A 16739-nucleotide genomic window follows, 5' to 3' on the forward strand; every position below is an offset into this window, starting at 1 on the left:
ATGGACCAAAGAACTAAACAGACATTTCCCCAAAGAAGACATACAGATGGCTAACAAACACATGAAAAGATGCTCAACAACACTCATTATCAGAGAAATGCAAATCAAAACCACAATGAGGTACCATCTCATGCTGGTCAGAATGGTCACCATCACAAAGTCTACAAACAATAAATTCTGGAGAGGGTGCAGAGAAAAGGGAACCCTCTTACACTGTTGGCGGGAATGCAAACTAGTACAGCCACTATGGAGAACAGTGTGGAGATTCCTTAAAAAATTGGAAATAGAACTGCCAAACAACTCAGCAATCCCACTGCTGGGCATACACACTTAGGAAACCAGAATTGATAGAGACACATGTACCCCAATGTTCATCGTAGCACTGTTTACAACAGCTAGGACATGGAAGCAACCTAGATGTCCAGTGGCAGATGAATGGGTAAGAAAGCTGTGTTACATACACAATGGAATATTACTCAGTTATAAAAAAGAACACATTTGAATCAGTTCTAATGAGGTGGATGAAATTGGAGCCTTATTATACAGAGTGAAGTAAATCAGAAAGAAAAACACCAATACAGTTTATTAATGCATATATATGAAGTTTAGAAAGATGGTAATGATGACCCTATATGTGAAACAGCAAAAGAGACAGAACAGACCTTTGGACTCTGTGGGAGAAGGCGAGGGTGGGATGATCTGAGAGAATAGCATTGAAACATATATATTACCATATGTGAAATAGATCGCCAGTCCAGGTTTGATGCATGAGACAGGGTGCTCAGGGCTGGTGCACTGGGATGACTCTGAGGGATGGGATGGGGAGGGAGGTGCGAAGGGAGTTTAGGATGGGGGATACGTGTACACCCGTGGCTGATTCGTGTCGATGGTGAAAGCCACTAAAATATTGTAAAATAATTAGCCTTCAATTAAAATAAATTAATTAAGGAAAAAAACATGATCCAGAGAGAAGACCTCCAAAAAAAAATTAAGATCATGGCATCTAGTCACATCACTTCATGGCATACAGATGGGGAAAAAGTGGAAGCTGTGACAGATTTTATTTTCTTGGGCTCCAAAATCACTGTGGACAGTGACAGCAGGCAGGAAATGAAAAGACGCTTGCTTTTTGGAAGAAAAGCTATGACAAACCTAGACAGTGTATTAAAAAGCAGAGACATCACTTTGCCGACAAAGGTCCATATAGTCAAAGCTATGGTTTTTCCAGTAGTCATGTACAGATATGTGAGTTGGACCAAATGGAGGCTTGGTGCCAAAGAATTGATGGTTTCACATGGAGCAATCTCTGGGAGATAGTGAAGGACAGGGAACCCTGGCATGCTGCAGTTCATGGGGTCACATATAGTGGACATGACTCAGCAACTGAAGAGAAAAATATTAGCCCGGCTCAATAAAAATGGAACCATCCAGTAACTGGTTTGCAGACATAAAAGTTGTCAGTAGGACATGGGACAGCTTTGTTAAAGTTGTTTTAAGTGTTTACAGCTCATAGTTATGTCTTCAAATCCTAGTTAAACATGCACAAATACACACACTTTGTTTGCATCTATGACAAATCTTTCAGTTTTTGCAGTATATTCATAAAGGTGAGGGATTTTTTCAGTTTTCATACAGGGCCAAAGTTCTAGGACCCACAAATTTCCCAACCTGAGAATCTGGCAAAGGGACTGAGAACCCCAAGAATTTGACTTTGGAGGCCAGTGGGATTTGATTACAGAACTTACACAGGACTGGGGAAACAGACTCTTGGAGGGCACAAACAAAACCTTGTGTGCATCAGGACCCAAGAGCAAGGAACAGTGAGACCACAAAAGACTGACTCAGACTTGCCTCTGAGTGTCCAGGAGTCTCCAGTGAAGGTGTGAGTGGTGTCACACCTCCAGGGTCAGTGGTGGCCTGCTGCAGAGTCAGGGGCACTAAGTGCAGCAGTGCATGCATGGGACCTTTAAGGAGGTCACCATTATCTTCATTACCTCCACCATAGTTTGGTCACAGGTCAAACAACAGGGAGGGAACACAGCTTTGCACATCAACAGAAAATTGGATTAAAGATTTACTGAGCAAGACCCAGTTTCCCCCACAGTCAGTCTCTCCATAAGCTTCCGTAAGCCTCTTATCCTTATCCTTCAGAGGACAGACAGAATGAAAACCACTAAGAAAACTAATCAAAATGATCACATGTATCACAGCTTTGTCTAACTCAGTGAAACTATGAGCCATGCTGTATAGGGCCACCCAAGACGGACAGGTCAAGGCGGAGAGTTCTGACAAAACATGGTCCACTGGAGAAGGGAATGGCAAACCACTTCAGTATTCTTGCCTTGAAAACTGCATGAACAGCATGAAAAGGCAAAAAGATAGGACACTGAAAGATGAACTCCGCAGGTCAGTAGGTGCCCAACATGATACTGAAGAAGAGAGGAGAAATAACTCCAGAAAGAATGAAGAGACGGAGCCAACGCAAAAACAACGCCCAGTTGTGGATGTGACTGATGATGGAAGTAAAGTATGATGCTGTAAAGAGCAATATTGTACACAAATCTGGAATGTTAGGTCCATAAATCAAGGTAAATTAGAAGTGGTCAAATAGGAGACAGTAAGAGTTAACATCAACATTTTAGGACTCAGTGAACTAAAATGGACTGGAATGGGTGAATTTAATTCAGATGACCATTCTATCTACTACTGTGGGCAAGAATCCCTTAGAAGAAATGGAGTAGCCCTCATAATCAACAGGAGAGCCCACAACAGACAAATCAACAAAATACTTGCATGCAACCTTAAAAATGACAAAATGATCTCAGTTCTTTTCCAAGGCAAACCATTCAACATCACAGTAAGTCTATGCCCCAACCAGTAATGCTGAAGAAGCTGAAGTTGAACGGTTCTATGAAGACCTACAAGACCTTCTAGAACTAACACCCAAAAGATATCCTCTTCATTATAGGAGACTGGAATGCAAAAGTAGGAAATCAAGAGATACCCAGAGTAACAGGCAAATTTGGCCTTGGAGCACAAAATGAAGCAGGATAAAGGTTAACAGAGTTTTGCCAAGCATTGATCATAGTAAATACTCTCTTTCAACAAAACAAGAGAAGACTCCACATGGACATCACCAGATGGTCAATACCGAAATCAGATTGCTTATATTCTTTGCAGCCAAAGATGGACAAGCTCTATACAGTCAGCAGAAAAAAGACCGGGAGCTGACTGTGGCTCAGATCATGAACTCCTTATTGCCAAATTCAGACTTAAATTGAAAAAAGGAGGGAAAACCACTAGACCATTCAGGTTATGACCTAAAGTGGAAGTGACAAATAGATTCAAGGGGTTAGATCTGATAGACAGAGCCCCTGAAGAACTATGGACAGAGGTTCATGACACTGTACAGGAGGCAGTGATCAAGACCATCCCCAAGAAAAAGAAATGCAAAAAGGCAAAATGGTTATCTGAGGAGGCCTTAAAAATAGCTGAGAAAAGAAGAGAAGTGAAAGGCAAAGGAGACAAGGAAAAATGTACCCATTTGAATGCAGAGTTCCAAAGAATAGCAAGGAGAGATAAGAAAGCCTTTCTCAGTGATCAATGCAAAGAAATAGAGGAAAAGAATAGAATGCGAAAGACTAGAGATCTCTTCAAGAAAATTAGATACCAAAGGAACATTTCATGCAAAGACAGGCACAATAAAGGACAGAAATGGTATGGACCTAACAGAAGCAAAAGATATTAAGAAGAGGTGGCAAGAATACACAGAAGACCTACACGAAGATCTTTATGACCCAGATAACCACGATAGTGTGATCACTCACCTAGAGCCAGACATCCTGGAATGTGAAGTCAAGTAGGCCTTAGGAAGCATCACTAGAAACATAGCTAGTAGAGGTGATGGAATGACATTGTACAGGAGGCACATATTCTTTGGTTGCTAAGAATATAAGCAATCTGATTTCGGTATTGACCATCTGGTGATGTCCATGTGGAGTCTTCTCTTGTTTTGTTGAAAGAGGGTGTTTACTATGATCAATGCTTGGCAAAACTCTGTTAACCTTTATCCTGCTTCATCTTGTGCTCCAAGGCCAAATTTGCCTGTTACTCTGGGTATCTCTTGATTTCCTACTTTTGCATTCCAGTCTCCTATAATGAAGAGGATATCTTTTGGGTGTTAGTTCTAGAAGGTCTTGTAGGTCTTCATAGAACCGTTCAACTTCAGCTTCTTCAGCATAACTGGTTGGGGCATAGACTTGGATTACAGTTGAACTCTTTCAAATCCTAAAGGATGATACTGTGAAAGTGCTGGACTCAATATGCCAGCAAATTTGGAAAACAGTAATGGCCACAGGACTGGAAAAGGTCAGTTTTCAATCCAATCCCACACAAAGGCAATGCCAAGCAATGTTCAAACTACCACACAATTGCGCTAATCTCACATGCTAGCAAAGTAATGCTTAAAATTCTCCAAGCCAAGCTTCAGTAGTACATGAACCATGAATTTCCAGATGTTCAAGCTGCATGCAGAAAAGGCAGAGGAATCAAAGATCAAATTGCCAACATCCGTTGGATCACCAAAAAAGCAAGAGAATTCCAGAAAAGCATCTACTTCTGCTTTATTGACTACGCCAAAGCCTTTGACTGTGTAGATCACAACAAACTATGGAAAATTCTTCAAGAGATGGGAACACCAGACCACCTGACCTACCTCCTGAGAAATCTGTATGCAGGTCAAGAAGCAACAGTTAGAACCAGACATGGAACAACAGACTGGTTCCAAATTAGGAAAGGAGTGCATCAAGGCTGTATATTGTCACCCTGCTTATTTAACTTATATGCAGAGTACATCATGTGAAATGCTGGGCTGGAGAAAGCACAAACTGGAATCAAGATTGCCGGGAGAAATATCAATAACCTCAAACATGCAGATGACACCACCCTTATGGCAGAGAGTGAAGAGGTACGAAAGAGCCTCTTGATGAATGTGAAAGAGGAGAATGAAAAAGTTGGCCTAAAACTCAATATTCAGAAAACTAAGATCATAGCATCTGGTCCCATGATTTCATGGCAATAGATGGGGAAACAATGGAAAGTGACAGACTTATTTTCTTGGGCTCCAAAATCACTGCAGATGGTGACTGGAACAATAAAATTAAAAGATGCTTGCTCCTTGGAAGAAAAGCTATCACCAACCTAGACAGCATATTATAAAGCAGAGACATTACTTTGCTGACAAAGGTCCATCTAGTCAAAGCTATGGTTTTTCCAGCAGTCATTTATGGATGTGAGAGTTGGACTATAAAGAAAGCTGAGCACAGAAGAATTGATGCTTTTCAACTGTGGTGTTGGAGAAGACTCTTAAGAGCCCCTTGGACTGCAAGGAGCTCAAATCAGTCAATCCTAAAGGAAATTAGTCCTGAATACTCATTGGAAGGACTGATGCTGAAGCTGAAACTCCAATACTTTGGCCACCTGATGCAAAGAGCTGACTCTTTTGAAAAGCCCCTGATGCTGGGAAAGATTGAAGGCAGGAGCAGAAGGGGACAACAGAGGATGAGATGGTTGAATGGCATCACTGACTCGATGGACATGAGTTTGAGTAAGCTCCGGGAGTTGGTGATGGACAGGGAAGCATGGCGTGGTGCAGCCCATGGGTTCACAAAGAATCAAACTTGACTCGGCAACTGAACTGAACTGAACTGATGGTTTTTTCATTCTTACAGAGGGAGTCCTAATTTAGAAGTCTGGGAAATTCTACTCTGGACCATGTACTATAACTCTCCAATGATTAGAAGTTACATAGACAAAAATCAGAAAGCAAATGCTCAATGTGTCCAGAGGGCTTTGGGGCTCAAGGTGCAGAGTCCTGCTGCCTACAGGAGGTTGAAGGATAGACTGAGAGGGAAAACTAGAGCAAAGATTAAGTTCACAGGTAAACCATGTTAACATGGCATGATAGTCTGTGGACAAAAATTTACAAACCACACAGTGAAAATCAACACCCCCACTCCAGTTACTTGAGATCATCATCCCTGGAGCCTCAGCTGGGGCCTAGTCATCTCCAATGAACAGTGATAAAGAGTTTCTGGATTCCAATGCACCAGCTCCTGGGACAGGTGGGCTGAGGGGTCAAATCTTGAAGGCAATTCAACCACAACCCTGAGCCTCCAGGGCTTTTCCAGCACATAAGTTGGGAGAGTTGAAGGCTGAGTAGCAGTATAGCTTCTGGCCTCCAGCAGCAAAAGCACAGCCATAAAAAAAAGCACAGGTCATAAACTCTGGTGGGATGAGGGATCTGGGGGCACTGCCATTTTCTAGCATGCTTGCATCATCACCAAAGTAACAAAAGCTTTGAGTACAGATAAAGCTCATTGATTTAGTTTCTTACTGCCTCCCTGGGGTCTCATTTAAGGCCCCTGCAAAAGATAAGCCCTTTGCTCCTAAGAATCTGTTTACCAGTAGAATGAGGCCAAGTGTTAAAACCAAGTATTTGGACACATAAAAACACAAACTTCCTAGAGTGCTTCGTTTTCAATTGTAACTGATTCATATGTTAATATAATGTGGTAAAAGCAAGTAAAATAAAATCTGAGGCTTTCACATTAACTGAGGTTATTTAACTTTATTATATTTTAAAATCTGAAAACTGTAAAACAGTATTTATACAAACACCTGAGGACTGTTTAACTGGGCACAGCATCTTCACACAAACAATTTGAGAGAAGACATAGTTTAAATTAGAATTTTGTCTTAAAACACAAAGTGAATAACATAGATGAAACCACCCTTTAAATAGTAGCATTCTCATATAAAGTACATTTGGTTTTCTAAAAAAGAAAATGTACATTCTTGCCCCTGGTGTACATTTTATTGGCATTTATAAGAAATGGCTAATACTTTTAGCACAGATTCTCATAGCTTATAAACATTACACCAAAGTTATACAAAGTAATAAACATTACACCAAAGTTATACAAAGTAATAACAATTAACATATAGCACCATTTCCCCTCAAAAGTTCTAACTTTAAAAACAAAACCCAAAATGATAAGTCAGAATTAATGCATCTTCCAAAATTTAGCAGAATAAATGGCTCAGAACTAAGCAAATTAACTAACAACATTGCATAGGACAGAGAACTTCCCTGTATGGAAACCAATCTGTGGATTGTTTCTTATCCCCTGAAGACTAAGCTGAGAGGTACTAGTGATAGCAAATGATGCAAATATTTTTTCAGAATAAAAACATCCAACTATATAAATAGTTCACCATTACCTCTGTGGCAATGCAAAGTGCCATATTAAATTCAAAAAGAACAGGTTAACTTGTTTGAATACCTACAAGTATAGAATAATATATAAATACAGTATTGAATTCATATGAGGAATAAACATAGACAATAAAATATATATATTTTAAAATTTGGGCACAGGTGTCTTCATGTAAGGGCTTCCCTGATAGCTAAGTTGGTAAAGACTTCGCCTGCAATGCAGCAGACCCCGGTTTGATTCCTGGGCTGGGAAGATCCGCTGGAAAAGGGATAGTCTTCTTCATATAAAGATGTGAAAAAGAATTCCAAGTTAAATGTCTAAGCTTGGAGAAAACATGTAAAGTTTTGAAATAACAAGTATTTCATTTAAAAAATTTAATTGGACTCCAAAACCACCCTTGTACTATAATATCTCCTGCATAGAACAACCACTCTATAATTGTTCAAAATTCATCAAAAACTGATAAAAACACTTTATGAAAGTTTATAAGCTTGTTTTTTCTTTAAATATGAACAAATACAACATATAGAGAAATAGTAACGAAAGGAAGATAATTTATATGGCTATTCCCTTTCAGGAAACTGATACAACACGAACAGAACATTGCAGTAACAGATAAAGTATTTGAGAAAGAGATGATATCTATAGCTGCATCTTTAAATTCTCTTCTAAGGAAAACTTCGCATGAATTTCATTAGAGAGCCTGTCAGTCCCTGATACTTTCCCCTTTGGGATTTAGCTGTTTTGGTTTTACATATAAACATTAACCAAAATCAAAGGTGTTTCTTTGTTTCCTGCATGAAGTGTATTTGCAAACTCTACAATAAAATAATAAACAGAGATAAAGAACTGCCAATTTGAATATGCTAATACTAACATGTTAATGGCTTTTAAAGAAGTAGACTGGACTTATAGTTCTGCAATTCTGGATATAATGTAGTTTTAGAGGAACTGTCTACAAAACAAAAATTGCTATGAGAATAAAAATACTTTTAAATTAAAAGTTATCAAAACAACTGAAAATTATGTCTAATCTAAACATATATTTTTTCAATTATATTTTCCTTCTTTAAGTTTTTCAATATAATAACATAACTTTAAGGCTGGCCCCAGTTTCAGCCCCATATACTTCATAATCACATCACTTTTGAGTAGTAGCAGAGCCTTCCCATCAATTTCCTATAGAGAGAAATAAATTATAATTATTAACACTGATTTCACATTTTGTCAAGTTACTTACATATAAGAACATGTAAATAGAGAGTAGCTGTACATTCTCAATATATATTCTCTGAATATGCATTTATTTCCTGAAAACTATTAAAAACATAACTTATATGTGAAACATCATTTGAAAATTTCTAAATTCACTTCAAATTTTAAGAAAAAGTAAACTTAACCCAGTATCTTTGAAAAATGGCCTTAGCATCAAACTATCTGATTTTAAAAACTATGTGTTGAATAAAATACCACATATCTATGACAAAGGGTAGGCAGAAAACTATGAATTGTAGAAATAAATTTCAGACGGTTATTAACTTTCTTAGAAAGGCTGGGAATGTATGCCAGCATTAATGCAAACTGTAAATGTGCTGAACAGTGTTGTCTTTATGTTGAAAGCTATTCACTTAATTATGTGAAGCTAATTAGATGCTAAAACATATTACTGATTTTCTTACAATATGAAAAAGGATACAAAAGGATACACTTGGTCATGAATTTGATTTGTTAGAAAAGACTATAAACATTATTTAACAGACACAAGGTATCCTCCTAATACTATTTATTTGCTTAATAAAACAATTTATGTTTTGGAAGTATGTTTGATTTTCCTGAGTTTCTATTTAAAATAAAGCTGCACAGTTACCAGATTCATCAGGCATCGTAATAAGGACACCACGTTACAAAGGTGGTCATTCCCTCCTACTCACAATCCCAGGGCCAAGCAGGGAGCAGGTGGGGAGGAGGATCTTTGTAGCTGGTCTTACAAAGGAGAAGACACCTGAGAGTGGCCATGCTGAATCATCTTCTCTTGAGAACTCAAAGACGTGTAGTATGTTAGGTACTTGGGTACCCATTTAAAGCACAGATCCAGCCTCTACCCTTTAAGGATCTAACTTTGGGCAAAGTGAACTCTCTTAAATATGGAAAAATCAGTTGATAGGGTTCCCCCACCATCCACACTAATCAGCAACCAACTGAAGGGCCTGCAGAGAGATAATTCAAAGTCATTACAGCAGGAAAACTGGATCAAAAGATACATTACATGTTGCCTGAAGAGTTCAGCAAGGGGGCCTGATTTCTGAGGATCTTTATGTTTCATAAACTGTATCACTTCATCCACAGACCAGGTTGCAGGGTCCTTAGAGAAGCCTTGCTTCAGGACACTGGGGTCAGGTACAGCTATATAACTTGGAGCTTCAATTGGGGGGAAAAAAGACAAATCATACTTGACCTGATCATTATCCTGAAAGAAAAGATGTTAAGCAGGGAATAATTTTATCAATCCTGGAAAGTTCTGTGAAGTACCCCAGCATGGATCCAGGATTCCAAAGGTAAAAATTTAGTGAAAGCCTAGATAAAGATGACCTGAGGATAACTACCCAAGAATGTCCCACTTGACCTCCCCCAAACAACAAAAGCAACTTCAGAATGTACCCTAGAGTTTCAAAGATCATAATGCAGACCAAGCAATCCAAGGCCTCTTTGGCCACAGACAAATACAGAAAAAGACCTGTAACTTAGGTTAAATCAAGGTTAATCTAAGCTAACCTATTGCTCTCTTCAAGTATTTTGAAGAATTTCTCTCAATCTTCCTCCTCTTGAGAAAAGACTCAAGACTAGGTTTGAGTCTTTTGCTAGCTAATTGCAATGAAAATCTCCAGAATTTACAGCTTTATAATTGTTTAAATTAATTCACTTTAATCAATAAATTTTCAATAAACCATATTATCTCTTGAGAATCAAATTAGTTCTTTCACTGAATCTCTCCCATGTATTCAATAAGGATTGTTTTTAGCATTAATTTATTCTTTAAACTCCTGTCTCTCAAAGCTTAAATGCTTACTTGAATTTTGAAGAAAACAAGATTATTTTGTACTCAGCTAGGTCAGAAGCAACTTTAACATTATACTGAATACCTCTTTCAAATTTCACTACATAGTGATAGATATTTTGGTTGAAGGTTTATATATTTAAAAAGACATCAAAACATGAAATAATTAAAAAAAAAAAAACATGAAATAATTTAAGTGCTCATACCTCAAAAAGTTATAGTTGTGCTATTCACTAAGTTGTACTCAAAATTTCTTTCTGTCAAGACACGTATTCGTTTCCTCAACCAGAGTGCCTGACTCTCTAAAGTTAGTATATGATAACAGAAGCGGGTTTGGTGCTTTGCTAGGAAGATTTGTTTCTCTAAACAAAGACCATCAACACAAATTTGATCTTTTCGTATGTGTGAATTACCCAAAAGCGAACCTTTTCTTTCCTGTCATCTGTGCTCTAGTCATTTGAGGGGTATTTTGGGTATTCATCCAAGGAAAGGGCAAAGAAAACAGAAGATGTAAGAACTTGCAATGGTAAATTTTTGGTGTAGCTCAGAATTTTATATATTTTCTTTTTAAATATCATAACTTTGATGTGAAATAAAAATTCTTCATTAAAATCTTTCTACTTTCTCCTTGAGAAGGAAATAGCAACCCATTCCAGTACCCTTGCCTGGAAAATCCCATGGATAGAGGAGCCTGGTAGATAGACTACAGCCCATGGGGGTCGCAAAGAGTCGAACATGACTGAGTGACTTCACTTCACTCACATCCTACTTTCTACTTGTCAGAAATAAAAATGGTCTACCAAGAAATGCTGCTAGGTTGCATCAACTCAAGTAAAAGTGATGATGATACAGACCATGTCATGCCTAAGGCATTCTAACAATTCAGACAGAAAAGTCTTCTCCTTTAACTCAAGAGACTCAATTTAATATTTAAAAAATTACTGGCAAGGCTATTCATACCTCTAAATTAACGTATTTTGTGGGATTTTTGGTTTCTGTCATCAGAATCTGGTATGGTTACGTCTTGAATAACATGTAACTTGTTTTACAGATTACTACAAATAAATTATATGTAAAAACAGGATTTCTGGGATAAAATTATAATTTTGTATTAAAAATAAAACAGCTGTGAGCCCACCTATCTCTAACCTACCATGGAAAAATACTTTAATTGGGCCCATATCTTCAAGACAATCAGAGAAGGTTATAAATATTACATTAGTAGTATTATTCACATAGTTATATGAAAAATAATTAAAGTCCAGTCACACTCTTCTCCTTAATGGCTCTATCATATATACACTAGGAGATCAGTAAATATTTCTGGTATAAATGAAATGAAAGTGAGTTGATTTTATCCCAGATGACACTGAATTTCTTTCCTGTAACAAAAATCAACAATTTGTTTCATTCAAATATCGGGGTGGGGCAAGGCAGGAGGCATCATCAGAAATCAAGGCAGACTCAGCTTTAAGTAACAGTTCCAACACCTTAAGGAAAATAAAGTGAAATGCTTACCTATTCTCTGAAGATGTACAGCCCTGGAGTCAGAGTGCCTGGACTGGCCAAGCCACTTTCTAGTTGGGAGACCTTAGTTAAGCGACTTCTCAGATTTCTCATCTGAAAATGTTTACCAGCACCTACATCTCAAGAAACTGCTGTAAAGATGTAATGCATGAAGCAATGTAAAATATTATGTGCTGGCACATAATATCAGATGGTGATGAAGATGATGATGATTTTATTACTATTAAGTAACGTTATTACTATTAAGTCTTTCCACACCTAGGAAGACTAGAAGCTAGCATCCTCAAACCCCAAAACAGGCTACTTTGGCATGGTAGTGTTAGACATACATTTGGAAATGAGATTCAGCATTAGAAGTAACCTTTAGAGCCTTCTTCTAAGAAGGCCTATCTTCATAAGCTCATATAGTGAAAATATCTAAAAACTTATGATACACTACCCCTTTATAAAATGAACACCTATCTTTTGATTCTTTACAAAAATCACTCCAAAACCAGAGACAATCTATATGGGGTATATGAGATGGGAGTGACAATATTAAATGTGTCACAGCATGTGTACAGATGATATCCATGATAAAAGGCAAGGGATTGAGTTGATTCCTACTTCCTTTATTCCTCAACCTTGCCTAAATGCCTATCTGGTGAAAAAAGACAAAACACTTATTCCCTCCACCCCAACATCCTTAATCTTTAAAAGGGTACAGGATAGAGCTATCTTTGCACATGGAAGGCTGTTCTGGCTCTTTCTAAATGAGTGGTAGAATGCTATACGGTTTATACACATCATGCTCTCCTGGTGGGTGTGAGGGAACAACTGAGAGTGTGGAAAACAGGGAAATGGCTGCAGCAACAGGATGCCAGAGCCGAGATCTGGGAGCCACGTACAGGCCGGGGCCAGGAAAGGTCTCAAGAGGGACAAGGAAGGGAGTATATCAGAATGAAGAAGAAGTGCATCCTTCCAGGCCTCAGAGTCACACAAGGTTTGTGAGTCCAGACAGTATCCAAGGAAATGAGAAACTACAATGGAATGAAAACCAATAAAATGAGAATTCTCTATCAGAAACATGACTGGTGATCCAGATTCTCAGAAACAGTTCTGTGATGCCATGAGGGTTAGAGCATCTGCAGCAGCTTAGCCCTGACAATGATGTGAAGGGGAGGACTCTTACCTCCTCAATTTTGACAATTTCTCCAATGTGATAAACTCTCAGGGGATGATGTGGGGCATGGGAACCTTAAAGGGAAAGACAAACCCATCGGATGAGAATCACTGTTTTGGAAAATACCTTCACTTTCCCTCTGCATTTCAAATTCAACTTCAAGCTGACTACTCTTGATAGATGATTTGGTCTCCACTACTTTGGGGCTTGAGGTGCATGGCATACTTTGAGAATCATTCACGGAGACTGGAGTATGAGTGCTTATAGGATTTTTTCTGGCAGGACTCAAAGAATTTGCTGAACTAGGTGGTGACTTCTTGGACTCTTCAGAAAGCTTTTCCTCTTTGGCCATGCCATCTTCCTCAGAAGGTAATACTTCTTCTACAAGAAAAAAAATACGAAGGCAATAAGAAAAAAGACAAAGGCAATTTTCTTCAACAGACTTACAGTTTGAATACTATTAAAATGTCAAAAATCCCCTAAATTGGCAACAATAGTTCACTTAAGCCATGCTATAATGAACTACAAACCTCTAACATAAAGCACATGGCCATCCCCTTCATGATGTTTATAGTAATGGACACTGTCCTGAAATCCAAATTGATTCTAATGACATCATCTATTTTTCTCATAACTAACCCTTGACAGTCTTGCCAGCAAGACTATGAACACTTCACTAAAACATTTATTTTACGAATACAGTTCTTCACAACTATTTGTTATAATACACAATTGGTTTCTAATATTTGCTTACTACTTGGGCACTTAAAAAAAAACTTCACTGGAGAAATGTTTTAGGTTTTTCTATTCCTCTTCTATAAAGCTTTTAGCAATACAAAGCTGAATGGGAAATGCTGCTATAATTGTTTTTCTTTAATCTAAGGAGAAATGACAACTGTGCATTTCTTAAGGGAATGAAGTTCTCAACAAAGCTGCCAAAGTAATAGCTAACTGCCAAACAGATTTGAGGAAATATACCCCCCTATTCCCAACACCAACACTCAACAGCATACATAAGTGATAGCAGAGTGACTTTTCTTCCCAATCTTGCAACATGTAACTACTGTTTACCTTTAGAGGCAGGCACTATTATTTTGGGTTGCTTAGGAGAGAGAGGAGCAACATAAGGCAGAGGTTGCTCAGAAGGTCGTTTGGTGATTTTCTTTTCTGTTATATCTTCTTCTACTGTTTTCAAAAAAAGATCTGTTGTAACTAATTAATATACTTAAGCATTTTCATATAAACAGCATAAAACACTTCTTTGTATATCATTTGCCTACTATAACTTCATCAATAATCAATCATTTGTTTATGAACAAGATGTGCTCATTTCATCCTATTAAATAGTTCAGTGATATACAAGGGTTAAAACCATTATATCTATGCTTCACTTATTCTAGGGTCATATTTTTCTAACTCTCTCAGGCAGCAGTGAGGCAACTAAAAAGGCCCGAGAAAACTGCTCCCATGAACAACAAAGGTTAAGAATTCAGAGAAGTTAGAGTAGATAGAGTACAAAGAACACTCCATTTTATAGGTAACAATTCTGGCCTAGGGCTACTCTTACAACAATTCTACTGCTTACTTAACATTCAACCAAATGCATTTCTTCTTAAAAGACCATTCTTTAAGGCATAATCTTGAAATGAATCAATATTTTGATTTAATCTCCAACTAAGAGGAAAAATAAAGTACAATAAAAATCTATAAAGTAGGATAATAGATCTTCAGAAAGGAGAGAGACTGCAATGACAAAGTACCAAAGTCAAACTTCATCTAGTTAAAAATGGCTAAGGGTCAGACATGTGCCTTAAAATCATCTGATTAGTAATTTTTAACCATCCAGTTACTGACTGATTATGAATGAGTCTAAGAGCGCTCTCGACATTTGATTTTACTTTTAATCATCAACTACAAAATCAACAGGCAAACCATATTTCAGTGAATAAGACGTATTTCTACAATTAAGACTGCTAAATTCTAAGAAAAGAAATAACTGACTTTTTTCATACCAATTTATTGATACAGAAAATTTGAACACTAAAGTATACAGTTTCTACAGTTTTCTATAGATATTTACCTCAGAATTATAGCAAGATCAGAAAAAGTCTTTACTTACCTTTTACTTACAACATTATAATACTTTATGAAAAGTTTATGAAGCTAGTATATGGTCTACTATCTGGGATTGATACAAACATAAAATTGATTCTTGACTTCTGTTTCTGGGCACTGTAGTGAGCTAAGGCATGAAACTGTTCCTGCAGAGTAACTAGAAAAAGCCAGATAATTTACAAAGTACTTTAAAAGTCATCATAGAGAGGCACTTCCAAGATGACTGATTAAGGACTTTCCACTTCTTCATAAAACTAATGACAGCACTGGCAAAATCAACTTCTTCAAAGTTCTGGATGTTAACAAAAGGCTTGAGTGAGTGAAAGTCACTCAGTCATGTCTGACTTTTGTGACCCCATGGATTGTAGCCTGCCAGGCTCCTCTGTCCATGGAATTCTCCAGGCCAGAATACTGGAATGGGTAGCCTATCCCTTCTCCAGGGGATACAACAACCAAAAAAAGGTTTATTCAAGAAAAATGGCTGAATCTCAAAACAACAAATTCTGTGACATTTTAGCTTCCCCCCACTGGAAGGGGCACAATGCATTTGGAATTCTGCAAAAGCTCCACCCCCAGAGAACTGTCACTGAAAACCTCTCATCTCTGGGTTTGTTTTATTTGACCTAAATCAGAGGCTACTCTGTGTGAACAGTCCTATCTCCAAAGCACTGGTCAAAAATTAAACCAAATCAAAACCAAAAAAACCACAACAGTGGCAAATGTTTAGCAGTGAAGCTCCCTGAGGCAGAATTATCAGTTGGGGCTGACAAAAAGCTTGACCAAAAAAACTGGAGAATGAGATGTCCATTAGGGCACTTAGAAAAGCACTGAGATATTCCTGCAAATCTATAAGGCTGTATGTATGTGCATGGCTCTATGAATGCTTAGGGAAGACTTTTGAAGGCAATAATCTTTCATTTTGTGACAACTTTGAAGCTCTGCACAGGAGTGTTGAAGGTAAGTTTCAACACACACACAAAAAAAAAAACCTTGACAAAGTCTGGAAGATATACTGGTTCTGGGCACTTAGGAAAATCCCTGTCCAATCATTAGCTGACCACTAAACTAACTGAACAGATGTCAGTAGCCACATGTAACAAAATTAGCCCACAAAAAAGTCATTAAATCAGTCCAGTAAAGTCTCTAAAAAAAACAAACATCACCAGCAACAACAGACCCTAGGAAGGAGTAGGGAACCTGATTTTCAGAGTTGCTGCATTATATTACATTTAAATTTCAACTAAAAATTAGGAGACATGCAAAGAAATGAAAAGTATGACCCATATATGGTAGAAGCGGGGGAGAGTCAACAGAACCTGCCTCTAAGCAAGCCCAAACATTGGACTTACTAAGCAAAGATATAAAATCAGTTATTTATATATGGACAAAGAACTTTTAAAAAATCATGTCTAAAGAATTAAAAGAAAGTATAAGAACAATGTCTCACACTATTGATAAAGTGATAAAAAATTATTAAAAAAAGAACCAAATAGAACTTCAGGACTTGAAAAGGGTAATAATTGAAATAAAAAATAATACACTAGGGGGTTCAACAGCAGATTTCAATTATCAGAAGAAACAATCACCAAATTTTGAAAAAGGT

General features: G+C 37.6%; 1 protein-coding gene across 4 annotated transcripts in view; it reads right to left on the minus strand.

Moving 5' to 3' along the window:
- Window positions 1–6608: 6608 nt before the first annotated feature.
- Window positions 6609–16739, minus strand: part of SCML2 (Scm polycomb group protein like 2) — a 103770-nt gene continuing 93639 nt past the window's right edge. For 2 of the 4 annotated variants that reach the window (XM_043459442.1, XM_043459444.1), the window contains 4 exons: window positions 14093–14206; window positions 13148–13402; window positions 9544–9695; window positions 6609–8456 (listed from right to left, as the gene is read on the minus strand). In XM_043459442.1, coding sequence (XP_043315377.1) covers window positions 8328–8456; window positions 9544–9695; window positions 13148–13402; window positions 14093–14206 — 650 coding nt within the window. In that variant the 3' untranslated portion in view covers window positions 6609–8327. Of the gene's footprint in view, window positions 9696–13147; window positions 13403–14092; window positions 14207–16739 lie in introns of all 4 variants that reach the window. The other 2 variants (XM_043459441.1, XM_043459443.1) reach the window with 1 other exon arrangement.

Source organism: Cervus canadensis, chromosome X (genome assembly GCF_019320065.1).
Source record: "Cervus canadensis isolate Bull #8, Minnesota chromosome X, ASM1932006v1, whole genome shotgun sequence".
In the NCBI taxonomy this organism is placed as follows: Eukaryota; Metazoa; Chordata; class Mammalia; order Artiodactyla; family Cervidae; genus Cervus; species Cervus canadensis.